General features: G+C 43.2%; 1 protein-coding gene across 2 annotated transcripts in view; it reads right to left on the bottom strand.

Moving 5' to 3' along the window:
- SYN3 (synapsin III) overlaps positions 1-27,494 on the bottom strand; it is a 697,366-nt gene that overhangs the window by 79,563 nt on the left and 590,309 nt on the right. For both annotated transcript variants that reach the window (XM_006865239.1, XM_006865238.1), the window contains one exon: positions 8,379-8,441. In XM_006865239.1, the coding sequence (XP_006865301.1) occupies positions 8,379-8,441 (63 nt within the window). The remainder of the gene's footprint in view (positions 1-8,378; positions 8,442-27,494) is intronic.

Here is a 27,494-nt window from a genome sequence, read left to right as displayed (position 1 = left end):
CTCTGTATCATCATCAGCCAAAACAAAGTCATGGGCAGACTGTGGAACAGACCATCAATTGCTCATATGCAAGTTCAGGCTGAAGCTGAAGAAAACTAAAACAAGTCCATGATTCTGTGGGCAAAATATTGAATGATGCAGAAAGCATCAAAAGAATAGATGCATTTGAATGATGTTTTGCAATAGGCAAGTCTGCTGCACAAGACCGCTTTGAAGTGTTTAAGAGCAAAGATGTCAGTGTGAGGAAAAAGCTATGTCAGATTCATGCCATGGTATTTTCAATAGCCTCCTATGCATGAGAGAGTTGGACAGCAAATGAGGAAGATCGTAGAAGAATTGTATTGAGCGCTGGAGGAGAATATTAAAAGTACCATGGACTGTCAGAAGAACAAACAAATCTGTGTTGGGAGAAGGACAGCCAGAATGCTCCTTAGAAGGCACAATGGCAAGACTTTGTGTCTCATATTTCAGACATGTTATCAGGAGACTAGTCCTGGAAATGAATGTTAAGCTTGGTAAAGTGGAGTGTCAGTGAAAAAGAGGAAGACCACCAACAAGATGGGTTGGCACAGTGACAGCAGCAACAGGCTCAAGTGTAACAACACTTAGGACTTTGGTGGCACCAGGGAGTGTTTTTCTGTACTGTACATGGGTTCACTATGAGCCGGAACCAACTTGAAGGCATGTAACCACAACAATAACAATTGTTGATGAATTCATCGGCTGCTCTAGGTTTCGGCTATTACAAAGATGCTATAAACGTGTGTCTTGGCGCACACATGTATGTATTTAAGGTGGGTACACTTAAGAGAAAAAAATACTGTGTAACTTTAGCTTGAGTTGATGATGTGTTCATGTTAAGTGCTGTTGAGTTGGTTCTGACTCTTTATAGAATTTCAAAAGAGCAGTTGGTGGGCTTGAACCACCGATTTTGTGGTGGACAGTCCAGCGTTTATTCTATAGCGCACACCAGAACTCCAGTTTGAGAGACAATATTAAAAATGTATTCAAAGTGGTGATGCCAATTTACTAGCCATGTGCATGTTCCACTTGCTCCAGATGTTCATCAACATTTAGTATTATGCAAATTTTGAGTTGTAGCTATTTAGCGGCATCTCATTGTGGTTTAATGTGTATTTCCCTAGAGTCTTTGAGGACTAAGTCATGGTATTTTCATTCACCTCATGTATGTGAAATCTGGTTGATGAGTAAGAAAGACCAAAGAAGAATTGATGCCTTTGAATTATAGTGTTGGGGAAGAGCCTAGAATATACTATGGACTGACAGAATAATGAACAAATGTATCATGGGAGAAGTACAGTCAGAATGCTCCATAGCAGTGAGGATGGAGAGACTTCTCATGTACTTTGGATGTGCTGTTAGGAGAGACCAATCCCTTGAGACAGACATCATGCTTGGTAAAGTTGAGGGTCAATTAAACATAGGAAGCCCCTCAGTGAAATAGACGGACACAGTGATTGTAACAAGAGGCCGAACATAGCAACAGTTCTGAGGATGACGCAGGATTGGATGGTGTTCCATTCTGCTGTGCAGAGTCTCACTCTGAGTCAGAACAGACTCAACGTCCCCTAACAACAACAAGAACAATGAGTAAGTCATGAGGTTGAGCACCTTCTCATCTATTCATTAGCTATTTATGGATGAATACTTCTGGCATTTCCATTGTTCGTCTGACTTACACTGAACTTGTTGCCAAGTGAAATAAATTCTTTGATATATGATCTCATTTAGTCATCTCTACTGACTTCAATTGGATTTGAGTTTCCATAGATATTCCAAACATTACTAACACTTGTTGTTGTTGTTAAGTGCTATCCAGTCAGTTCTGACTCATAGTGACCTTGTATAGGGTTTCTGAGGAGTGGCTGGTGGGCTTGAACTGCCGACCTTGCGGTTAACAGTCCAGTGATTATTCTACAGTGACACACCAGGACTCTGACACTTTTTGAGTGCTTACTGTATTCCAGGCATGAAGTTACGTGCTTTTCATACCTAATTGCTCTTAAACCTCACAATTAACTTAGAAATTTGATTATTACTATTTCTATCTTAATTCTACATAAGAAGAAACAAGGTGAGTCCTGGTGTGGTGTTATATGATAAGCCCTGAACTGCTAGCCACAAGGTTGGTAGTTTACACCCACTAGTCGTTCTTTGGAAACCCTATTCAGGGCTGTTAGGAGTTCAACGTGACTTGATGGCACTTAATGACAACAATCAAGGTAGGAGAAGCCAAGAATCTTACCCAAGGTTTCACAACAAACAAGTGTCAGAACCTGGATTCCAAAAGATAATTGTAACTGCTCCCAAAGATGGAAATATTTGACTACATTAAAAAAAGAGAAAATGTATTAAGAACTGAATCATAAAATGGAAATGTAACTGTCAATGGAGAAAAGCAGTCTCCATGTGGCAAAGGGTCAATGGTCTTAATATGTGAAGAGGTCTCACAAGTTAATCAAGAGAAAATAATTTTGATAGACAAGGATCAAAGAGTTTGGAGGTCACATTCTGCATACCCATCCATTTTACTGTGCTTCTGTAATGCGTAGAAGCAAAACTATGACTTTGAGGAGTTCTGTACTAAAAATTAACTTCCACATACACTTTTCTAAACCCATTTGTCAAAAAACCAAACAAAAAAAAAAAACACTTAAAAAAACAAACAAACCACTTTTGCATCGGAATAATAATAACTCTTTGAAATGTACTTTAAACGTTCTGAGCATCACTGAAGCTGCTGTATGCTCTGGTTTCTGGTCTGGCAAAAGCTTTCAATAAAAGGAAAGGAAGTTAGTTTAGTCCAGAGCTTCTCCAGCCTGACACGATTGGCATTTTGGGCTGGGTAAGTCTTTGTTGTGGAGGGCTGTCCTGTGCACTGGAGAATATGTAACACCATCCTGGCCTCCGTTAATCAGAAGAAGGAAGTGCCCACTTGTAACAACCAAAGATTTTTTTCTCCCTTATCCTTTATTCCTTTTAGTGCAAGGGTGCTCATGGATTGAATTGCTGTTGTTGTTTTTAAGTGCCATTGAGTTGATTCCGACTCATAGCGACCCTGTATAGGGTTTCCGAAGAGCTGCTGGTGAGCTTGAACCACTAACCTTGCGGTTCACACTGACCTTACAGTCCAGCACATTAACCCATAGCACCATGCCAGATTATGTTTCCTAAAAAGGGAAGTTGAAGTTGTAACCCCAATACTGTGAAAGTGACCTTGTTTGAACATAGGGTCTTTGAAGATGCTACCAGTTAGCAGGAGACCATAGTGGGTTAGGTTGGGCCTGAATCCAGGCACAGTTGTTGTTGTTGTTAAGTGCCATCGAGTCAGTTCCGACTCATAGCAACCCTGTATAGGATTTCCAAGAAGTGCTGGTGGATTTGAACTGCTGACCTTGTGGCTCAAACACACCTTGCAGTCTAGTGCTTTATCCCAGCGCAGCCCACCAGGAGTATCCTGATAAATGAGAAGAGACGTAGAAAGACAGACAGGCAGGGGGAAACAGTCACTTGGCTTCAAACCAGGGAATGCTTGAGGTTAGCAAAGCCTGAGACATGAGGAAGGATCCTGCCCCTGAACCTTGAGAGGGAGTCTGGCCATGCTGTCAACCTGGATTTGTCAGCCTGAACTGTGAGACAACCTCTGTTCTTCTGAGGCGCCCAGTTTGTGGCACATTGTTACTGAGGCCCTAGGTCACTAACATGGTCATTTCTTGTCTTCGCGTGCTTTTTGGTTGCTATGGTTCTTCGATTCTCAGACACATCAACCACACTCATTTTTCTTGCTGTCTTCTCTTTTTTCTCCCTGGCTTGCTCTTCATCACTACAGCCACTTGCAGACCACTTTCTCTAAGAAGCTCTCCATATCTCATGGACTGTGTCCCCAAAGTATGTATTGAAATCCTTACCCCTATGCCTGTGGATGAAATTCCATTTGGAAATGGAGATTTCTTTGTTATGTTACTGAGAACCTATCAGGGGAGTGGTTGTTACATGTCATTCACTCTGTTCTGACTCATAGTGACCCAGTATAGGGTTTCTGAGGAGTGGCTGGTGAATTTGAACCGCCGACCTTGTGGTTCAAACAGACCTTGTGATCCAGAGCTTTATCCCACAGTGCCACACCAGGATAGGGTCTGTCTTAAACCTAATGACTTCTGAGTTATCACAGGAGTCGAAATCACCATGGGTAGAGAGACACAGAGATGTCAGGACCGAAGATCAGCAACTCGAAATCACACAGAGATCAATTCAGATATGGACAGAAGAGTGTCCGCTGAATTCAGTGTCATTGGTACCAGTGGGGACAGCTCAGGGCAGTGGAGAAGATTGGAGTCCGGTTATAGGAGGTGGAGGAGTGCGTGAGCAGGGAGGAGAAACAGATGCTAGCGGTCCTGGTATGGTGCTGTAGCATAAGCACTGGACTGCTAACTGCAAAGTCAATGATTCAAACCCAGATGTCACTCCTTGGAAACCCTATACAGAATTGCTATGAGTTGAAACTGACTTGATGGCACTTAACAACAATAACAGTAGGATGTAGAATGCTCAACCATTGTTGTTGTTAGGTGTCATGGAGTCAGCATTGACTCAGAGCGACCTTATCCACAACAGAACATAACACTTCTGGGTCACAGGGCAATCTCACAAACATTACTACACCTGAGCCCATTGCTGCTGTCATTGTGCCTATCCATCACACTGGGGGGTCTTCCTCTTTTTCTCTGACCCTCCACAGCGACTGGTCTCTCCTGATAATAGGTCCAAAGTCTGAGAGACAAAGTCTGATATCCTGGTTTCCAGAGAGTACTCTGGCTGCACTTCTTCCAACACAGATCTGTTGGTTCTTTTGGCAATCTTTGGGATGGGGAGGTTATCTTGGATTATCAATCAGTGGCACCACAGCTATTAGGATAAGTAGAAGGAAGGATCACTACTAGGATTTATGCATGAGTTTATTCCAAACAAAACGCGTGTAACATGTCTCTGTGATCAGTGGGTGGCTGCAGACAAGTTCTCTCCTTAATACACTTGGTTTAGTCTCGTTGCTGTTGTTGTGTTGGTTCTGACTCATAGTGACCCTGCATTGAGGTTTTGAAAGTGACTGGTGGATTTGAACTGCCAACCTTGCAGCTAGCAGGCCAGTGTGTATCCGACAGTACTACACTAGAACATTTAGTTCATTGTCCTGCCTTAAAAAAAAAAAAAAAAAAAAAAAAAAAGGTCCAATCAAACAGTGGTTTTTGAGGGGACCTGCTGGACCAGCTACATTCTATTCAAGGTAAAGCAATAGGACAGAGTAGAATTTCCCTGTTCCTAGGCTTAATCTTCATGGGGCTAGATCATGAGATCTTTTCTCCTGCAGAACAGCTGGTGGAATTCAACCACCAACCTTCTGGTTAGCAGCTGAATGCTTAGCCATTGTACCACCAGAGGTCCTTATACTCAGAAGGTTTTGGTGACTCCAAATGGATCAGTCATCTTGGCAGATTTTCTCAAGAGACATGGGGACCTAAGACATTTTAAGAAAAGAAAAGATTGCATTATGAGAAATAGGCCAGTAACGTTGTACCAAGGATTTTGTTTCCATTACAACAGTGTAGGTGCTCATGTCTTCAGTGTGGTATAGGCTGTCCTAGAGAATTTTGTTGGCAAACTTACCCCATCTATGTACAGCCCTGATCTGACCCCTTCAGATTTCTTTCTGTTCCCCAAATGCAAAGAACATTTCAGAGGAATATGATTTCGGTCCCTCAAGGATGTCCAAACTGCCGTTTCAACGTGGTGTAAATTGGGAAAACTCGGAATTCTTCAGGGAAGGGTTGTTTGTTGTTGTTAAGTGCTGAGTCAGTTCTGACTCATAGCAACCCTGAATAGTGTTTCCAAGGAGCGGCTGGTGGGTTTGAACTGCTGACCCTGTGGCTTACAGTCCAGTGCTGATCCTTAGAGAGAGAGAGAGAAACCTGCCTTCAGAAGTGTGTACCTCTAGATGGAGGATCGGTCTAGAAACAATAGCGTCCCATTTGGTATTTTTGTTTAAGAAAAGTTTCTATGGTTTTGTAGCAACACTTTCTGTTTTTTTCCTTGCTTGTTAAAAGAGAGAGGCAGGTGGAGATTTCACACACAGTTGAGGCCATGTGAAGATGGAAGCAGAGGTCAGAGCGATGTGGCTATAAGTCAAGGGATGCTAACCAACAATTAAAAAAAAACAAATCAAACTCTCTATCACTGAGTTGACCCTGATGCATAGGACCCTACAAGGACACAGTAGAACTCTTCTGTAGGCTTTTCAAGGCTGCACATCTTTGTGAGAATAGCCTCATGTTTTCCCCTTGGTGTGGCTGGTGGGTTTGAGTTGCTGACCTAGCTATTAGCAGACCAATACTTAACCCATTGCACTACCAGGGTGCCTAAGGAAGGCTTTGTTGTTGTAGTTGTGTGCCGTTGAGTAGGTGCCAACTCATAGCGACCCTGTGTAGGGTTTCCGAGAATGACTGGTGGGTTTGAACTGTCAACATTGTGACTACCAGTCCAGTGCTTAGCCTAGTGCTACATCAGGGCTCTAAGGAAAGCTAGTGATCCTGATTTATGACTTCTGGCCCCCAGAACTGAGAGACTAAACTTGTGATGTTGGTGACCATTTGCTACAAGAGCCATTTGCTTGTGGTATCTAAAGAAGGATGATGCTTTCATTCATTCCTCCATCCAACCAACACATTGAGAGACTGTTTGCTGTATTCCCGTGGCCATTCTATGTGGTACAACAAAGCAAAGACAGGCAAAAGTTCCTGCACACACAATGTGTACCTTCTAGGGAGATGGAGTACTAAGTGAGGATTCATTATAGAGACAATTGTTAGAATGATCACCATTTGACAGAGAAGGAGGTCACAACTCTGAGAGGTTAGATAGCAAATTGCCCACATTGGCACAAATGTCAGAGTTGTGGATCAAGCCCTGACCTATATCCCCTGACCTGTTCCATTTGGTGCTACCTGAGTTTAAGTGGGAAGACAGGATACAAAAGGCATAACAGGGTAGGGACGAATAGAGGTGGCAGGTGCAGAATTGTGATTTATGGCTGGACCATGCTTACTCAAAGTGAGGGTTTCCTTTACCTCAGATATACTGCACTGGGCTCAGAGACCTCCAATGGGGTTGGAAGGCATTGAGTGACAGGTGTTCTCACTTGCTACTGTTTGAGTCAGAGGTTCGGAAGGTGGAGTATGGAAGCCCACCACACTCAACCACAATCTCATGACTCTTATCTAGGAGTAGGTCTCTTCCTTGTTTGGACCCTAGGCTTGATAGTTTGAGTGGGACTAAATCCATCTCCCCTGGTTACAGGAGTGAGCATTAACACAAGAAAGGTTAATGAGTCCATCAGATGAGCTATCAAGATGCTGTTAAAAGAGAATGTTTCTTCCTCGGAGGCAGTGAATTTAGGTGTTTACACTTGATAGTCAGAAGACAACACCAAGCAGAAAGGAACACAGTCAAGAGATCTATACAGAGACCAGGCTCTGACAACATCATCTTACTCTACTGAATCCAGCTCTACTGAATCTATCTAGAACAAACTTCCTGATTGTTTGTTGTTGTTGTTAAATGTCGTTGAGTCGATTCCGACCCATAGCGACCCTGTACAGGGTTTCCGAGGCTGTAAATCTTTAGGGGAGCAGAAAGCTTCATCTTTCTCCTGGGGAGCCGCTGGTAGTTTCGAACTGCTGACCGTAAGGTTCATAGCCCGATTCCTAACCACTACACTATCAGAACTCCTTTCTGATTGCTTAGGCCAATACATTATCTTTTTTCCATCCTAAATTAATTTGAGTTGATGCTCTTCTTAAAACTGGAATCAATGAACGGATACCATTTGTCGGGTCATGTCACTATGAATGTGTAAAATATATTCTTTACTTTTGCAGAAGCCGACGGACCCCAGGGACGTCTTCCATGGGGTCATATGTATTTGCCACCCTGTAGGTGATAACCCCGCAGGTGATATCCAGTGATGAGTAAGACGTGAGATTACAGTGTCATTGTGACAGCAACCCCTAACAAAAGCATCATCACCCAAAAAACACCTCACATTCATTTCTCTTCAACCACAATCCTGGGGAACAATCGGCCAGCAATTCCAGGTAGTATTAGACGAATATAGCATTAGCTGCAGAGATGTTCCAAGCTTTTGGGAGCTCAGAGGAAGGTAATTTGGGGAGGGAGATACATCCACAACTGGTTACCACTATTCTGGGTGGCTGCACTAAGAATGGGGGTGACAGGGAGATAAAGGGAAAGGGGGGCAGATAGCATGGGGATGCTGGGTGGGCCCATGAAAGAGTTGCTTCTCTTACCTTTCCCATTCCAGCATGGGCATGTCCCAGCTTGACCACCACGGGGAAGTGTGGAGCTGTGAGCTGAAAGAGACAAGGGAAACCACTCATTAGCACCCAAGGGAATCACTGTCAAGTCTTCAGGCACAACCTCTTCTGTAGAAAGACACACTCATCCAGCATTGCCAGGAATTCCCTATGAATGGTGGTCATTTTGTTACAACTCCAACACCCTAAATGCCAGTGTTTTTGATTTGCAAAAGAAACTTCAAGGACATCCACTAATGTGAAGAGACAGATTGTTGATGTCAAGTCGACTCTTCAGAGCAAAGCAATAGGACAGAGTAGAACTTCCCTGTTCCTAGGCTTAATCTTCATGGGGCTAGATCACGAGATCTTTTCTCCTGCAGAACAGCTGGTGGAATTCAACCACCAACCTTCTGGTTAGCAGATGAATGCTTAGCTATTGTACCACACCACCAGGAGTCCTTGAACAGACAGTTGTTAGGTGCCATCGAATCAGTTCCAACTCATAGTGATCCTATGAGTTGGTGGGTTTGATCTGCTAACCTTGTGGTTCACAGTCCAGTGCTTATACCACAGTTCCACACCAGGAGTCCTTGAACACAATGGTGGTGTTGGTAGTGTGTCATGGAGTCAGTTCTGACTCATAGCGACCCTGTACAGGGTTTCCAAGGCTGTAAATCTTTATGGGAGCAGAAAGCCTCATCTTTCTCCTGCTGAACAGCTGGTAGTTTCAAACTGCTGACCTCGAGGATAGCAGCCCGATTCTTAACCACTACGCTACCAGAGTTCCTTGAACACAATTAGTTGCCAGTCCTGGCTTTACCACTTGTGTTACTTTGGACAAGTGACTACATTAAGTTGTGTCTCAGTTTCGTCATCTGTAAAATGGGAATGATAATAGTATCCACTCCATAGGATTGCTGTGAGGATTAAATGAGTTTTTACACATGAAGCCTTTACACTGTACGCACTCCATGAATGTCAGTTTCATGGCTGCGGTCACAGGTCTGCCTTATGCTATATTTCCCCACAGCACTTCAACTAGCTGAGAACTCGCATTACTTCCCCCAAGCCCTCTCCAGTCCACCCAGCACAACCATTTAATGGTTATACCATGTTGACCACCATGCTGAGTGGCTGACCGGTATCTCCTGTGAAGAGTTAAACTTCAGGAAAACAGTAGCCTTGTCTGGTTGGTCCCCCCTTGTCTCCCCAGCTCCTAGAACACCACCTGGCCCAGGGTAGGTGCTCAATACTGAATCTGTGGTTTAATAATCCTCTAAGCAGGGCCTAAGAGGCTCACACTCTTCTCCCCTGTGGACATTGGCTGGGAAGGGGGTGGGCACTAGAATTCTAAGTAAGTCAGTTACTCTAAGCCCAACATCTCTCTGGAATATCTTTCCTCCTTCATGTTGTTCATAAGTTGCCCGACAGGTGTTTGATTGGTTGTTAGAAGTATAATTTGTGTTGCTTAAAAACAAAGGTTATCTCTTCTAGTTATTTAGTGATAATGTGACTGTTTCTACTTGGATTCCGACCCCCAACAAGGGTCAATCATGTTTCTCTTTATATACTGCATAGTTGTCTGTTTTTGTGTCTATTGGTCTGTCCTGCATTATCCATTAACAGTGCTGTCTGTCTTCTCCTTAACTCTAGGCTCCTTGAGAACAGGAACTGTACCTTTTCCCTCTCTGTGCCTAGCATCTTGTGTGACAAGCTGTGTCTCCTGCAGACATCAATCCATGGACCATGCTTCATTTTACCCTTATAATGATCCCTATGAGGCAAGCAGGGAAGATACTTTTATTATTTTTTACAAACAAGAAAATTGGGATGCAAGTCAGTTCTTAGGAAAGGATGAAGCTGGGATTTGAACTTGGACCTGTCAGGCTGAATTTGATGTGGCATATTTGCTTGAACAATTTCCTCCAAGGTCTAATGCAAGGATGTCCTGCAGTAAAAGCTGAATACATTTTTCTATCTTGTTCTCAGGCTAAATTTTACCATATCCTGGTTGTTGTTGCAAAGTGCTTTTGAGTCCGTTCTGACTCATACTGATCCTGTATAGAGTTTCCGAGGAGCTGCTGGTGAGTTTAAACTACTGACCTTGCAGTTCAAACTGACCTTGAGGTCTAGTGCTTATCCTACAGTGCCACATCAGGACTCCCATACCCTGGTATCTAGGGTGAATAAGTGCATGTAAAAATAAATAAATAAATAAAATAATAATAAAAGCAATATTTGATTAGTATTTCAAAACCAATATGTACTTTCTATAAAAAGTTTGGAGAATACAATAAAGTGTTGAGTATAAAGAAGGCAATAAAAGTCAACCTCAGACTTCTAACAGTTTTGGTGTATTATTTGGTAGTCTTTTAAAAGATTAATCTTTTAAAATTTGCTCCCTTTTTATGAAATTGGGAGTAGAGTGCATGTCCAATTTTGCTTCTTGATTTTTCTTTCCACATACTGTTATGTGATGAGAATTCTCCCAGTGGTTGTTATTTGCCCATTTAAAAGTTGTGAAATATTTCACATATGAAAAAATAACAACCCTAAGGAACAATATCGTGGATACCACTTAGCTTAAGAAATAAAACATTGTTCAAATAGCTGGAAAGCTATGTGGCTAGCTCTGAACTTTGTACAAAGAGAACTGAGAAACATGGAAGATTAAGACCAGATTCTGCCTTCAATGGACTTATCATCTGGTTGGAGAGAAGAGCTGTACAATGAAAGAGCAGAACAAGGTAGCATGGTGGGCAAGACGGACGTAGGCTGGGGTTATGGGAAGTCTCCTCAGGAAGGCAGGCTCTGAGAAGGACTCAAGGCTGAGTGGGGGTGAGTGGTGGAGGGAAAGTCCTGTATGCCTGCAGGGGTGAGTGGTGATGAGTTCTATGGTCTTCCCATGGTGATTGTTTAGATTCTTCATGTGCTCCAAGGAACAAAGATCCATCGGAAGGAAGACTTATCTTATGATACTTAATGTGACTCCTGGTGTGGTGTTGTAGGATCAGCACAGGACTTTGAACCACAAGGTTGGCAGTTCAAACCCACCAGCTGCTCCTCAGAAACCCTATACAGGGTTGCTATGAGTCAGACTAAGGTGCGCCTGACCCAAGCCATGGTATTTTAAATAACCTCATATGCATGTGAAAGCTGGACAGTGAATAAGGAAGACTGTAGAAGAATTGATGCCTTTGAGTTATGGTGTTGGAGGAGAATACTGAAAGTGCCATGGGCTGCCAAAAGAACCAATAGATCTGTTCTGGAAGAAGTGCAGCCAGAGTGATCCTTGGAGGCCAAGATGGCCAAACTTCATCTCTCATACTTTGGCCATATTGTCAGGAAGGAGCAGTCGCTGGAGAAGGATATCATGTTTGGTAAGGTGGAGGGTCAGAGAAACAGAGGAAGACCCCCAACGAGATGGATTGGCCAAGTGGCAGCATCGATGGACTCAAGCATAGCAACAAGAGTAGTGAGGTTGGCCCAGGATTGGGCAGTGTTTCGTTCATCTGTGCATGAGGTCGCTATGGGTCTGTACTGACTTGATGGCACCTACCAACAACAACGAGTCAGAACTGACTGGACGATGCTTAACAACAACAACAATATGATTTTAAGAGTCCTGGTGTGGTGCTGTGAGATAAGCACTGGACTGCTAACCACAAGGTTGGTGGTTCAAACTCACCAGCCACTCCTTGGAAATTCTATACAGGGTGTGTCACTACCAGTCAGAACTGACTCAATGGCATTTAACAACAACAAACTATGATTTTCTGTGCAACAAAGCTGTTGTAGAGTCTCCAGGTGGTACAAATGGCTAACAGTCTGAAGATGAGAATCACCCAGAGGTTTTTCAGAAGAAAGTTCTGGTGATCTACTTCTGAAAAACAGCCATGGAAACGCCCCGTGGAGCTCAGTTCTACCCTGACTTCACACAGGGTCGCAGTGGTCTGTAATCTCCTCCATGGTGATTGGTTTGTGAAGCTGTTTTGGACACCATTGCTAATTAGAATTAAATTTGAGTCTAATGCCCTTCCGTCTTCAACGTCTTAGATGGCACTGGAGGAATAAATTAATTGTCAGGAATAATGAGAATGGAAACTCTTTGTGGGCACAGAGAGTCAATCTAGAAAATCAGAGAAGTTTTAAGTAAGATATTTCATAGAAAACATTTTGAGAGTTTGTTGAAAGGAACACATTTTCTTGGTATGAAGAGTCCTTTTCTCTAGCCAATTTTACTTTGACTTGTTGACTTTTAAAACTATATGTGAGCTGCCAAGACTCTGGTCTGGTGCTGGGGAGAAGGAAGAAGCAATTTGGGACCAGATTATTAGAAGACTTCAAAGCCTAAAGGAGCTTAAGTCACTTGGATGGGTTATGGGAAAGAAGGAACAGTCTGGAACAATAGAGTAAACTGTCAGTCGTGGTTTGATGAATTGTACTGGGAGAGACAGATGGGGAGGAGATCAATTTGGAATTGATTACAACAAATAATAGTTGCCTCTGGTTAGGCCTGCACTGGGATGGGAACGTGGAGAGAAAAATCCAAGAGTTTTCTTTTCCTTTTTCTTCTTTTAAAGTAATATTACTTTAGGGGAAAGAATGGCATTAAATGATTATAGACTTTAAAGATGATTGTCCACAATCTCATCATCTCAACAAATAAGACTCTATTAAAAATTACGTTTTTATTTGGAAATACTTCAGACTTATAGAAGACTTGCAAAACTGTACAAAGAATTTCCCTGTAACCCTTTACCTATATCCTCCTAATATAAAAATTTTGCCACATTTACTGTATTCATTATTCTCTTTCTCCATATATATATATATATACATATTGTTGGTGTTGTTGTTAGATACCATTGATCCAGTCCTGACTTATAAAGACCTTGTGTACCATGGAACGGAACACTGCCTATCTCACAGCATGCTCTCACAACCGTTGTGTACCACAGAACGAAACACTGCCTATCTCACAGCATGCTCTCACAATCGTTGTGTACCACAGAACGGAACACTGCCCTGTCTCAAACCATGCTCCCACAATAGTTGTGTACCACAGAATGGAACACTGCCCTGTCTCATACCACGCTCTCACAACCATTGCTGTGTTTGAATTCATAGTTGTAGCCACTGCATCAATCATCTCCTTGAAGGTCTTCCTCTTTTTCATGGACTGTCTTCTTTATCAAGCATGATGTCCTTTTTCAGGGACTGGTCCCTCCTGGTCACATGTCCAAACTACATGAGACAAAGTCTTGCCATTTTTTGCTTCTAAGGAGCATTTTGGTTGTAGTTCTTTTAAACCAAATTTGTTGTTCTTCTGGCAGTCCATTGTATGTTGGATATTCTTTGCCAACACCACATTTCAACTACATCAATTCTTCTCTGGTCTTCCTTATCTATTGTCCAGTTTCACATGCTTATGAGGTGACTGAAAATACCATGCTTGGGGCAGACCTACGTTAGTCCTCAAAGTGGCATTTTTGCTTTTTCATACTTCAAAGAGGTCCAACACCACAGTTGTTGTTGTGATGTACCGTGGAGTCGGTTCCGACTCATAGCGACCCTGTACAGGGTTTCCAGGGCTATAAATTTTTACGGGAGCAGAAAGCCTCATCTTTCTCCTGCGGAACAGCTGGTAATTTCGAATTGCTGACCCTGAGGTTCACAGCCTGATTCGTAACCACTATGCTACCAGAGCTCCTTTACATAGTCAACAGACACAAGTAAACATTTTTCTGGTATTCTCTCCTTTCAGTCAAGATCTAACTGATGTCAGCAATGATAGCCCTCATTCGATACCCACTTGATGAGATTGCTGTGAATCCAGCTTGAATTTCTGGCACGATCCTGTCAATGTACCGTGGCAAATGTGTTTGAATTATGTGCAGCAAAATTCTACTTGTGTGTGATGTTAATGACGTTGTTCCACAATTTCCACATTCTGTTGAATCATCTCTTTGGAATGGGCACAACCATGGACCTCTTCCAGTTGGTTGTCCTGGTCGCTGCTTTCCAGATTTCTTGGCGTAGGTCACTGAGCTCTTCCAATGTTACATTACTTTGTTGAAATCTCTTACTTGGTATTCTGTGAATTCCAAGTGCCTTGTTTTTCACTAATGCTTTCAGTGTAGCTGGACTTTTCCTTCAATACCATCAGTTGTTGGTCATATGCTATCTACTGAAATGCTTGAATGGTGACTGATACTTTTTTTGTTACAGTGACTCTGTGTATTCCTTCCATCTTTTTTTTTTTTGATGCTTTTTTTTTTGTTTTGGTTTCTATATTGTTCAATATTTTGCCCACATCCCTCATGGTGGTCCTATAGGACAGAGTAGAACTGCTCTCTAATCGGTGCCTGTATTGATCCATATTACTGTATAATCCTTGTAGCACAGTGGTTAAACACTTGACTGCTAACCAAAAGTTGGCAGTTTGGGTCCACCCAACAGCTTTCTTGGAGAAAGATTTGCTGATTTGCTCCCATAAAGATCACAGTAAAAAAAAACTCAATGAGGAAACTGCACTCTATCACACAGGCTGTTATTGTTGTTAAGTACCTTCGAGTCAGTTTTGACTCAAATCAACCCTGTATGTTGTTGTTGTTGTTGTTATGTGCCTTCAAGTCAGTTCTGACCCATAGCGACCCTGTATAGTATTTCCGAGGGGCGGCTGGTGAGCTTGAACCACCGACCTTGCAGTTCAAATGGCTTTGTAGTCTGGCGCATTAACCCACAGTCCCACACCAGGACTCCCCAAAAACAGCTGGTGAATTTGAGCTGCTCACCTTGTGATTCAAACCGAACTTGTTGTTGTTGTTGTTAAGTGCCGTCAAGTTGGTTCCAACCCATAGCGACCCTGTACAGGGTTTCCAAGGCTGTAAATCTTTACGGGAGCAGAACTATGGTCCACAAAATCATAGGATAAGCTGTTCAGTGCTTACCTTATGAAGCCACTGAGAAGCCATACAATAAGCACTGGACTTCAAACCACAAGGTCGGTGGTTCGAACTTACAAGACACTTGTGGGAAAAATGAGGCCTTTTGCTCCCTCGAAGATTTAAAACCTATATACATATTTATACATGGTGTGGTAGAAGAATTGATACATTTGAGTTTTGGTGTTGGAGGAGAATATTGAAAGGACCATGGGCTGCCAAAAGAACCAGCAGATCTGTGTTAGAAGAAGTGCAGCCAGAGTGCTCCTTGGAGGCCAGGATGGCCAGACTTTGTCCAGCTCTCATACTTCAGACAAATTGTCATGAGGGCCCAGTCACTGGAGAAGTTTGGTAAGGTGGAGGGTCAGAGAAAAAGAGGAAGACCCCAACGAGATGGACTGGCCAAGTGGCAGCGTCGATGGACTCAAGTGTGGCAACAATTGTGAGGCTGGCCCAGGACTGGGCAGTGTTTCGTTCTGTTGTGCACAGGGTCACTATGAGTCAGTACCGACTCGACGGCACCTAACAACAACAACAAAAATATGGTGTGGTGCCGAGAGTTAATGTGATAGACCACAAGGTCAGTTTGAATCGCAAGGTCCTTGGTTCAAGCTCACCAGCTGCTCCTTGGAAACCTTATAGAGGGTCGCTATGAGTTGGAACCGACTCTATGGCACTAACAACAGCGATATCACATATATGTACATATATCACATATATGTACATATATCCTCATTGAACTAATGTTTTAATTTGAGGCCAGATCAGCAGCTTTTCAAGGGGAGAATTAACAGCTTACAGACAGCCTGAGATTTCTGAAACCAATTGTTAGCACTCATAAATAAAAGTGGGGGTCCTAGTATCATATCATCCCCCTGGGTAAGTCAAACCTGATGTCTCCCAGCTCAGGGCAACGGCACTGATTGTCTTGTAGGACTAGGAATTGAACCGCTGGTGTTTACTGCTGTCACTCAATTCAGACTCATGGAACCTCATGTGTGTAGTGTAGAACTGCTCCATAGGGTTTTCAAAGCTGTGACCTTTAGGAAACAGAATGCTCGGCTTTTCTTCCGAGGCACCGCTGAGTGGATTTGAGCCAGCAACCTTTTGGGGAGTAGTCAAACACTGCACTGTCTTCCAGGAACTCCTGGAAATTTGTATTAGGTGCTTAGCATTCGTCTCCTCCCCCATATTTTTAATAGGAAAGCACAGGTAGGTAGTTGGCCCAAGGCTGGACAGTTAGAACTTGGTGGTGTCCTTTCACTGCAATTCACGTCTTCTTCCCTTTCTGCCCTTTCCCTTCCCAAGTGGTGCAAAATGGATTTCAAAGGGCATTCCTATTTCCACTCATTTGCAACATACCAGTCCCTCCCCGAACACAGGTCACGGAGGACAAAAAACATCTTGTTGGCTATTTTCTCCCTTCCCTTCTCAACAATAGCTTTATTTAGTTCCCGTGGGGACTCGAGGTCTGACCCAGTCTCTCACGGGCTCCCAGTCCCTGCTCACATGTCCCCGGGCACTCCAGAGTTCAGCGCTGCCCAATGGCGTGAGAGGCCTGACATCCGGTGACAAGGGACAGATCAATTTTTAAAACCAGAGATCCCCACCCTGATAAGGGCCCTATTCAAAAGTATCCCCATAAACCAAAAGAAATGGGGGCAGTCCAGAGCTCTTGAGAAGGTTAGAGTCAGAGTTGGACCAGCCAGAGTGGTCTGGAGAAGATTCCTATGGGAGGAGGCTACATTCTCAACTGAATGGATGTTTCAATAAGTACAATGTCTGCTTATGGACAAGTAATGAGAAACCAAGGCCTAAAAGAGGCTGCAGAAGGAAGTCAAGGGCCATACAAGTCTGGGAAGACTTTAGGGAGGAGCTGTACCCCCATGCCATGCCTGTAAGACCCTGCTTGATCCAGCCACTGCCTGCCAGTGGTATTCTAGCTCATTGGCCTTTCAGTTCTGTACATGGGCCATGCTCCTTCTAGCCACAGGACCTTTGCACACGTTGTTTCTTTTATCTGAAAGGCACTTTCTAATGTTCTTTTCTAGACCAACTCCCTCTCATACTTCAGGTTTCAGCTGAAATGCTCTGCCCCTTCTTCTAGTCCCCTATTCTAAAGCACGTACTTTCTATCGTCTATCATCACACCTTGAATGCTTCCTTCAGAGTGCCAGCCACCATTTGTATTTATATTTTTACTTTTTTATTGTCATTTCCCCTCTCCATTGTTGGTGCTCTAAGGGCAAGGACCTTTGCTGGTCTTGTTTATCATTGCATCCCCTCGGCCTCCCATGGAAGCAATGCACAGTAGCCGTTTCTGTATGCAGCCTATGTGTTGAATGGCTGTTAGACCAATGCTCCCTGCCCCCAAACTGGTGGGAGATGTCATGTGCAAATAGAGTCAGAAAGAACTCGGGGGCCAAGGAGTTGATCAGATTTGATTGAGTGGATGGCTTGTTGGAGAGGCAGTGCACATTAGAACTGACAATACAATTATTGACAAAGTTGTGGGGCACCCCAACATTAACAATAAGCATTTGAACCATATTCCATGGGCACTGGGCAGCCATTGAATATCTGAGGACAAAGAAGTTGTTGTTGTTAAGTGCCGTCGTGTTCATTCTGACTCATGGTGACCCTATATAGGGTTTCCGAAGAGTGGCTAGTGAGTTTGAGCCACTGACCTTGTGGTTCAAACCAACCTTGCAGTCCAGTGCATTATCCTGCAGTACCACACAGATACAATACAGGTTTTAGGAAGAATTTTGTTGGAAGCTGTAGCAATGAAAGCCTCCATTGTTGAGCACTTACTGTTTCCAGGAACTATAGTAAGTGCTTTACATACTTTGCCTCATTTAGTCTTCCTATGGTTACGAATCAGGCTGCAAACCTCAAGGTCAGCAGTTCTAAACTATCAGCTGTTCTGTTGGAGAAAGATGAGGGTTTCTCCTCCCGTAAAGACTTATCGCTTTGGAAACCCTGTACAGGGTTGTTATGAGTAGGAACTGACTCCACAGCACATAACAACAACAACAACAACAATGCTCTGAAGTAGTTCCTATTTTTATTCCCATTTAATATATGAAGTGAAGTTTCTTGTCTATGCTTCATCTCAGCCTAGTGGTGCAGGCTGGGCACTTGTGTGAAGTGGGAAGGACCAGAGCAGGTATCAGTCTGACTCATCTTGCCATTAAGGTATGAAGGGAAGTTTCTTGCCAGAAGGTGGAGCTAGGGTTTGGGCCCTTGGTTATGGTAGGGTAATCATACTAGTAGTCACTGACGGGTATGTTTCCCTCATGCCCAGAACTGTGTCCATTCAGTTGATGTGATTGGAGTGGGATGGCAAAACGACAAGCAGACCAGTGCATGATGGGAAAGCATGAACTTTGGTGCCAGAAGGACCAGGATTCATAGCTCAGCTCCATCACATGCAATCGTGAAACCTTAAGCAAGTAACTAGTAACTCTGTGCTTCTGTTTTCTTCTCCCCAAACTAGGAGAGAGTGCCAACAGATTGATGGGAGGAATCAAGATTACAGATGTTGGTCTCAGAGGAGTTGGGCATTAACTGGCTTCTGCCAGTGAAGGGGTGTTAGGGATAGAATTAGGTCTCCCCCCAAATAGGTATTCGAATTTATTCTAGTTATCTAGGGCTACTATAACAGAAATACTGCAAGTGGGTGACTTTAACAAAAAGAAATGTATTCTTTCACAGTCTGGGGTGGTGGTGGTGTGCTGTGGAGTCGGTTCTGACTCACAGCGACCCTGCACAGGGTTTCTGAGGTTGTAAATCACTACGAGAGCAGAAAGTCTCATCTTTCTCCCACTGAACAACTGGTAGTTTCCAACTGCTGACTTTGAGGTTAGCAGCCCGACTCTATGTAACTATTATGCTACCAGACAGAGCTCCTTGTTGTTGTTAAGTACCATGGAGTTGGTTCTGACTTATAGTGACCCTGCACAGGGTTTCCAAGGCTGTAAATCTCTACGAGAGCAGAAAGCCTCATCATTATCCCACAGAACAGCTGGTAGTTACAAACTGCCGACCTTGAGGTTAGTAGCCTGATTTGTAACCACTACGCTACCAGAGCTCCTTAGCAAGATAGAAAGCTAAATTTAGGGTGCTGTTCTAGGAGAAGACTTTCTTTCTCTGTTGGTTCTAGGGGAAGGTCCTTGCCTCCCCTTCCATATCTGTGGGCTTGGAGTTCCTTGGACTCTAAATCTGCCTAGGCATCCATCTTTCCCTAGATGTAGAAGGACCACAGTGCAGGGCCCGCAGGTCCAAAGGAACACAGTCCACTCCCAGCTCTTCTTGCTTGACTGTAGTAGGTCTCTCTGATCTCTGCTCACTTGTTTTACCGCTTTTAAATCTCGAAAGAGGTTGACTCAAGATACAAGCTACTCTTGTAGGTTATATATTGCCTCATTAACATAACTACCGTGATTTCTGCCTCACTGACATCGTATAGGTTAGGACTGACAACACATAGGGTAATTGCCTCAGATCACAGAATGAAGTATAGCTACACAATGCTGACCATCATGGCCAGCCAAGTTGACACATAGTTTGATGGGGACACAATTCAATAGCAGAATTCTAACTGTTAAAGATTGAAGTTGTCAAGGACTTCATTCTTCTTGGATCAACTGTCAACACTCGTGGAAGCAGCAGTCAAGAGATCAGACGACGTATTGCATTGGGCAAATCTGCTGCACAGGAACTTTTTAAAGTGTTGAAGAGCAGAGATGTCAGCTTGAGGACTAAGGTGCGCCTGACCAAGCCATGGTATTTTCAATAACCTCATATGGATACGAACCTGGACAGTGAATAATGAAGACCGTAGAAGAATTGATGCCTTTGAGTTGTGGTGTTGGAGGAGAATACTGAAAGTGCCATGGACTGCCAAAAGAACCAATAGATCTATTTTGGAAGAAGTGCAGCCAGAGTGCTCCTTGGAGGCCAGGATGGCTAAGCTTCGTCTCTCATACTTTGGACATATTGTCAGGAGAGAACAGTCGCTGGAGAAGGATGTCATGCTGGGTAAGATGGAGGGTCAGAGAAAAAGAGGAAGACCCCCAACGAGATGGATCAGCCAAGTGGCATCATTGATGGCGTCAAGTGTGGCAGCGGTAGTGAGATTGGCCCAGGATCAGACATTGTTTCGTTCTGTTGTGCATGGGGTCGCTATGAGTCGGTTCCGACTCGATGGCACCTGACAACAACAACAACAACTGTTAAACTGTGGCTATACTGCCAACCCACTTTTGCTGTGCTAATGAGGCTATATCAGTACAAGGTGTGTCCTAAAGCTAATCACTTCTGAGCCTTTAAAAAAATTTTTTTTAAGAGATCTATTGTTGCTGTGTACCGTCAGGTTGATTCCAACCCATAGTGACCCTGTATAGTGTTTCCAAGGAACAGTCAGTGAACCATCGACCTTGCAGTTCAGAGGACTTTGCAGTCTGACGCATTAGACCACAGCGCCACACCAGGACTCCTTTTAAGAGATATGTTGTTGTTGTTATGTGCCGTGGAGTCAGTACAGGATTTCCGAGGCTGTAAATCTTTATGGAAGCAGAAGACCTCATCTTTCTCCGGTGGAGTGACTGGTAGTTTCGAACTGCTGACCGTGAGGTTAGCAGCCTGATATAGAAGCAAGTATATTCTGGGGAAGACATCCCATGAGAGGATTGTCAGAAAAACAAGACAAGTTTGAGGTGACTGTTAAGGAAGGAATTGAAAGGGTAAAGTCCCTGACTTGGATGTCTAGCCTCCACAACTATGAATAAATAAATTTCTGTCTTCAAAGCCACCCACTGTGGTATTTCTGTTACAGTTGTTGTTGTTGTTAAGTGCCATGGAGTCAGTTCCGACTCTTAGTGACCCTGTACAAGGTTTCTGAGGCTGTAAATCTTTACGGGAGCAGAAAGCCTCATTTTTCTCCCACAGAACAGCTGGTAGTTTTGAACTGCTGACCTTGCGGTTTGCAGCCCGATTCGTAACCATTACGCTACCAGAGCTCTGGCTAACTAAGACAAGGGGCTGAAGTGGAGTTGCAGAAATGAGGATTGCAATTGCTATGAACTCTGAATATATTTTGTTTTGAATATATCTGTCTGAAGTCCTGGTGTGGTGCTGTGGGTTCATGTACTGGACTGCAAGTTGGGTGGTTCAAGTTTACCAGCTGCGTCTCAAAAACCCTGTACAGGGTCACTGTGGGTTGGAACTGACTCCGTGGCACTTCACAACAACAACACCACATCTATTTATGACCCATTCTTGTTGATTCCAACTCATGGAGACACCATGTGCTTAGGATAGCACTGCTTTGTAGGGATTTCTTGGCTGTAAGTTTTACAGAAGCAAATTGTCTGCCAGGTCTTTTTCAACAGTGCTGCCGGGTGGGTTGGAATTGCCAACCTTTAGGTTAGAAGTCAAGGGTGCCACCCAGGGACCTGTTGTTGTTGTTGTTGTTATATGCTGTGGAGTCGGTTCTGACTCATAGCGACCCTGTACAGGGTTTCCAAGGCTGTAAATCTTTACAGAAGCAGAAAGCCTCATCTTTCTCCCGCGGAACAGCTGGTAGTTTCGAACTGCTGACCTTGTGACTCGCAGCCCGATTCGTAACCACTACGCTACCAGAGCTCCTTGTTGTTGTTGTTGTTGTTGTTAAGTGCCGTCGAGTCGGTTCCGACCCATAGCGACCCTGTACAGGGTTTCCGAGGGTGTAAATCCTTACGTGAGTAGAAAGCCTCATCTTTCTCCCGCGGAGCGGCTGGTAGTTTCGAACCGCTGACCTTAAGGTTCGCAGCCCGATTCGTAACCACTACGCTATAGGAGCTGTCAAATTGATTTGACTCATATCGACCCTTTGTACAATAAAACAAAACACTGCCTGGTCCCGTGCCATCCTCAGAATTGTTGTTAAGCTTGACACCATTGATGCTGCCATTGTGCCAGTCCATCTCACTGGGGATCTTCCTCTTTTTTGTTGATCTGCCACTTCATCAACCATGACTGGTCCCTCTTGACAATATGTCCAAAGTATGAGAGACGAAGTCTGGTTTCCTACCTTCCGAGGAGCATTCTGGTTGTACTTCTACTAACAAAGATCTGTTTGTTCTTCTAGTCATCCATGGTACTTAACAATACTCTCCTCTAATACCTTAACTCAAATGCATTAATTCTTCTGTGGTCTTCTTTATTTACTGTCCAGCTTTCTTGTGCATATGAGGTTATTGAAAATACCGTGGCTTGGGTCAGGCGCACCTTAGTCCTCAAACTGACATCTTTGCTCTTCAACACTTTAAAGAGGTCTTGTGCAGCAAGTTTGCCTAGTGAAATACGTCACTTGATTTCTTGACTGCTGCTTCCATGAATGTTGATAACTGATAACAAGCAAAATGAAGTGTTTGATGACTTCAGTCTTCTTTCCATTATTTATTGGTCCAGTGGTGAGGATTTTTGTTTTCTTTACATTGAGGAGCAATCCATGTTGAAGACAGTGGTCTTTGATTTCAAAGCACAGAAAGTGTTTTAAGTCCTCTTTGCTTTCAGCAAGCAAGGTTGTATCATTTGCATATCGCAGGCTGTTAACAAGCCTTCCTCCAGTCCTGATGTCACGTTTTTCTTCATATAATCCAGCTTCTCTGATTCTTTACTCAGCCTACACATTGAATAACTATGGTGAAAGAATACAACCCTGGCATTCACCTTTCCTAATTTAAAACCATTCAGTGTCCCCTTGTTCTGTTCTAATGATTGCCTCTTGGTCTAGGTACAAGTTCCTCATGAACACAGTTACGTGTTCTGGAATACTCATACTCCTCAATGTGGTCCATACCTTGTCATGATGCACACAGTTACAAGCCTTTGCATAGTCAATAAAGCACAAGTATTTCTGGTATTCTCTGCTTTCAGCCAAGATCCATCTGAAGTCAGCAATGATGTTCCTCATTCCACAACCTCATCTGAATCCAGTTTGAACCTCTGGCAGTTCTCTGTCAATGTAATGTTGCACTTGTTTTGGAATTATCCTGAGTAAAATTTTACTTGCATGTGATATTAATGATATTTTCTGATGGTTTCCACATTCCATTAGGTCACCTCTCTTTGGAATAGGAACAAATGTGGATCTCTTCCAATCAGTTGGCCAAGTAGCTGCCATCCAAGTTTCTTGGCATAGATGACTGAGTGCCTCCAGTGCTGCATCAGTTTGTTGAAAGATTTCAATTTGTATTCTATCAATTCCCAGTATCTTATTCTTTGCCAATGCCTTCAATGCACTTTGGACTTCTTCCTTCAGTATCACTGGCTCTTAATCATATGCTACCTCTTGAAGTGGTTGAACATCAACCATTTGTTTCTGGTACAATTACTCCGTGTATTCCTTCCATCTTCTTTTGATGCCTTCTGCATCATTCAATATTTAGCCTAGAGAATCCTTCTATCTATGTATCTATCTATCATCTAATCTTTGTTTTTACCCCCTCTCTTTTAATGGCTTACTTATCATGCAACACAGGCTATTAAACTATTAACATTACATCACATATTGCAATTACAGGATATCAAGGAGAGAGTGAACTTCACCCAAGGGCTTTGCAGTCTCTTCTGGGGAAAGGGTTAGTGCCTCTTTAGGCTTGGCACATGGTAGGATGCACTATCTACTAGTTCTCGTCCATTTACATCTATGATCTCAGGAATATAGTGACAAAGGTGAGCAGGGAAGTCAATGGCTGAGTGGCAGGATGCAGGCACTCCTTGGAAGCAGCAAGGAGAGGGAAGAGGAGAAGAAAGGTCAACACCCAGGTCATGAGCAGGGAGCATGATGAAGCCTCTGACAGAAATGGGACAGCCTGGAGATGGCTTTGCTACAGGCACTTGAAAAGATTCAGTCAAAAGAAAGAACAGATACATCCCAATAGTTGCTTAATAACCCTTCCTCCCTGTCTGCAGTATCTGACAGAGTCTCCTTGGAATGTTAAGCACTGCATATAAAGACACTCATGCCCTGGTTTCTATTTAGTCCTGTCTGGACTGGGGAGAATGGACAAGGTGATCTTTGAAAGTCCTTTCCACTCCATTAAGATCATGACATACCTTGAAAATACCACGTAGATGACTGAGACATGGAGGACAAAGCCCTGCCCAGGGCTTCCAGGAGAACTTTGAGATATGCTTCCTTCCTCCTCAGCCCCATCTCCCATCAACCTCTCTGTCTCAGTCTCAGTGGCTTTCTTTCTGGCCCTGGCACTAGCTCTCCTCTGTCTGGCCATAGGGCTTTTCCATTTGCTGTTCTTATTGCTGTTCTTATGCTTCAGATCACAGTTCCAAGAAGCTGGCCCTGACCTCTCTGCCTAGGTCACAGGCTGCTCACTTTAGAACTGTCTGTATGAATGCCTGTCTCCCTCTCTGAGCCCCATGGGAAGCTGCTGAGTTTGCTGTTGCTCATCAATGAACTTCCAGGTCTCTTGTAAACGACAGACTTGTCTTCTGACCCTTGACCCCCACATGGTCCTATTGGCACCTCCAACTCAACATTTCCAAACAACCTCATGAAGTTCTCCATTGAAAACACCCTTTCCTGTTTGTTCCTGTGTTCTGCCAAGGATGGAGAACTTGTCTGCTGACTTCATTCTTTTATTTAATTACTTGGATATTTGATTGTGCTTTAGGTGAAAATGTACAGAAGAAATGGGTTTCCATTCAATAATTTATCCACAAGTTGTTTGTGGACAATGATCGCAATCCCAGCAGTGTTGTAGCATCTCCCCCTTTCTACCCTGGGTTCCCCATTTCCATTGTACTATTTGCCCCTTTCTGCCTTCTCATCTTTGCTTTTGGACAGGTGTTTCCCATTTGGTCTCATACACTTGGCTCCTCTAAGGAGCATATTTCTCGCAGGTGTTATTGTTGGTTTCAAAGACTTTGGGAGTGGCTTCAGTTAGGAGTTAGAAGAGTGTCCTGGAGCCATAGTCTCGATGGTTCCTCCAGTCTCTGTCAGATCAGTAAGCCCATCTTTTTGGTGAATTTGATTTTGGGTCTACATTTTTCTCCTACTCTGTCCAGGACCTTCTATTGTGATCCCAATCAGAGAGGTCAGTGGTGGTAGCTAGGTACCATCTAGTTCTTCTGGTCTTAAGCTAGTGGAGGCTGTGGTTCATGTGAACCTTCTTCATTCTTGTACTTCCCTAGACCCAGGGCTGGCTCATAGGAGGAGCCTAGTCAGTGTTTGCTGAATGAGGTCTGTGGTCTCATCCCTGGTTTAACATTCTCTGCCCTTACAATCCCACCTTGGAACCCTCTGCATTGCTGCCTCCTGTTTTTTCAGTGTGTTTTGGAAAAATACTGGGAGCATATTTAGAAAAATTAAACTAAACCTGCCCAACCAAAACCCAAACATTCCTTTCTCTTACATTTCCTGTTTCCCTGAGAAACGGAATAGTCAAAAATAAATACACTGATAGGATGGCAATATTTGTCTGCAAATACGCCTTTCTTCTTCTGGTCTGTGTGATGTTTATGGCATAGAACCAGCTCGGGAGGTCTGCCTCACTCCCATGACAATGCTTTTGGGTGACAGTCACAAGTCAGACAACATTCCTGGCAGAATCTGGGTGATTCTAAGACACAAAGACCACCTTAAGTCCCATCGATATGTGTATATACAGCCATGAGGCTTTGGACCCCTGAAGTTTTCCATCCTAACTGACTTCATTTTAGCCATATTGCTGATCGCCATTTCAGTCTTGAGGTGGGCAAAAGGCCCCTTTCCAATTCAGATCATTCCTGTTATTCTTGTTCAGTGTCACTGAGTCATTTCTGAGCCATAGTGACCCTATATAGGGTTTCCGAGGAACAACGACCTTGTGGTTCAAAGCCACCGTGTGCTGGAGTGTGTCTCTTACAGTGCTACATCAGGACTCCCAGATCATCCCTACGATGTGGAATTTCTCTTCCTCTTTTTGGTTACATCAGAAAACAGCAAAATAAGAATTGTTCTACTTCAGAATACCTGGGTATTTTCTTCAGTTTGTCATCACAGCTACCAGTTGTTATGTTGATGACATCTCATGGAATCAAGCCTCATGTGTTGCAGATTTGCCCATATTCTGAAGTGCTTTTGGGTGGGTTTGAACCGCCAATCTTTTGGTTACTAGTTGAGTATTTAACCCTTTGTGCCACCTGGGGATATGGGCATAGTGTTTTAAAATCAAAGTACAGATGCATGTAAAGTTTTGGTTTGTTGGTAGTGTATGGAACAAGTAATGTCCACTAGTGGCCCAAAACAAAGGGAGATGTTATTTCCTGTGGTTCAGGAAAATTCTGCTGATGGAATGTCATAAAATGAGGTGGTAAGCAGGACTCAGGCTTTTGAAAGTAGAGAAAATTGGGTTTCTATGCAACTGATGTCATTTTTTACTGGAATACTCGTGGGCAAGTATTTTAGCCTCTTGGATTTCAGTTACTTTTCTGTAAATGGGGCTAAGGACTTTGACAACTGAGGTTATAATGAAGCACTGGGTTTGTATGTAAAATACATTCCATACATACCTGGATCCTAGTCAGAATTTTTTTTTGTTGTTGATAATTTGGACTAGAATTCATTTAAAATCAATCCAGGAAAACTAAACTGACTACCTAAAGCAGTTACAAACATTTTTAAAAAGTTTTCCTTTTTGTACTATTGATGATGAAAATCTGCTCTGACATGATTTTTTAAATTAACATTAAGCTGATAATAGATTGATCTAATATTTCTTATACACAAAACAACTTTAATTTCCTTTATGTTGAGATGTAACCCACAGTGAAGGCTGCAGTCTTTGATCTTCATCAGTAAATGCTCACAGTCTCTTCACTGTCAGTAAAACTGTGTTATCTATGTATTACAGATTGTTAGTCTTTGTCTAGTCCTGAAGCTGAATTCTTCCTTATTTAGTTCAGATTCTTAGATTATTTGCTCAGCATGCAGGTTAAAGAAAACAAATATCCTCACAACTCAACCAAGAGGCAACATCATGACAAATGTAGAAAATACTGAAGTTGTCAAGGATTTTTACTTGCATCCACAATCAAAGCCCACAGAAGCAGCCGTCTAGAGATAAAACAACATACTGCATTCAAAAATCTGCTCTTTTTTTTTTTTTTTTTT

This window comes from Chrysochloris asiatica, unplaced genomic scaffold (assembly GCF_000296735.1).
Source record: "Chrysochloris asiatica unplaced genomic scaffold, ChrAsi1.0 scaffold00076, whole genome shotgun sequence".
Taxonomy (NCBI): Eukaryota; Metazoa; Chordata; class Mammalia; order Afrosoricida; family Chrysochloridae; genus Chrysochloris; species Chrysochloris asiatica.
The sequence above is the reverse complement of the archived record's forward strand: the minus strand, read 5'-3'. Positions and strand labels throughout refer to the sequence as shown.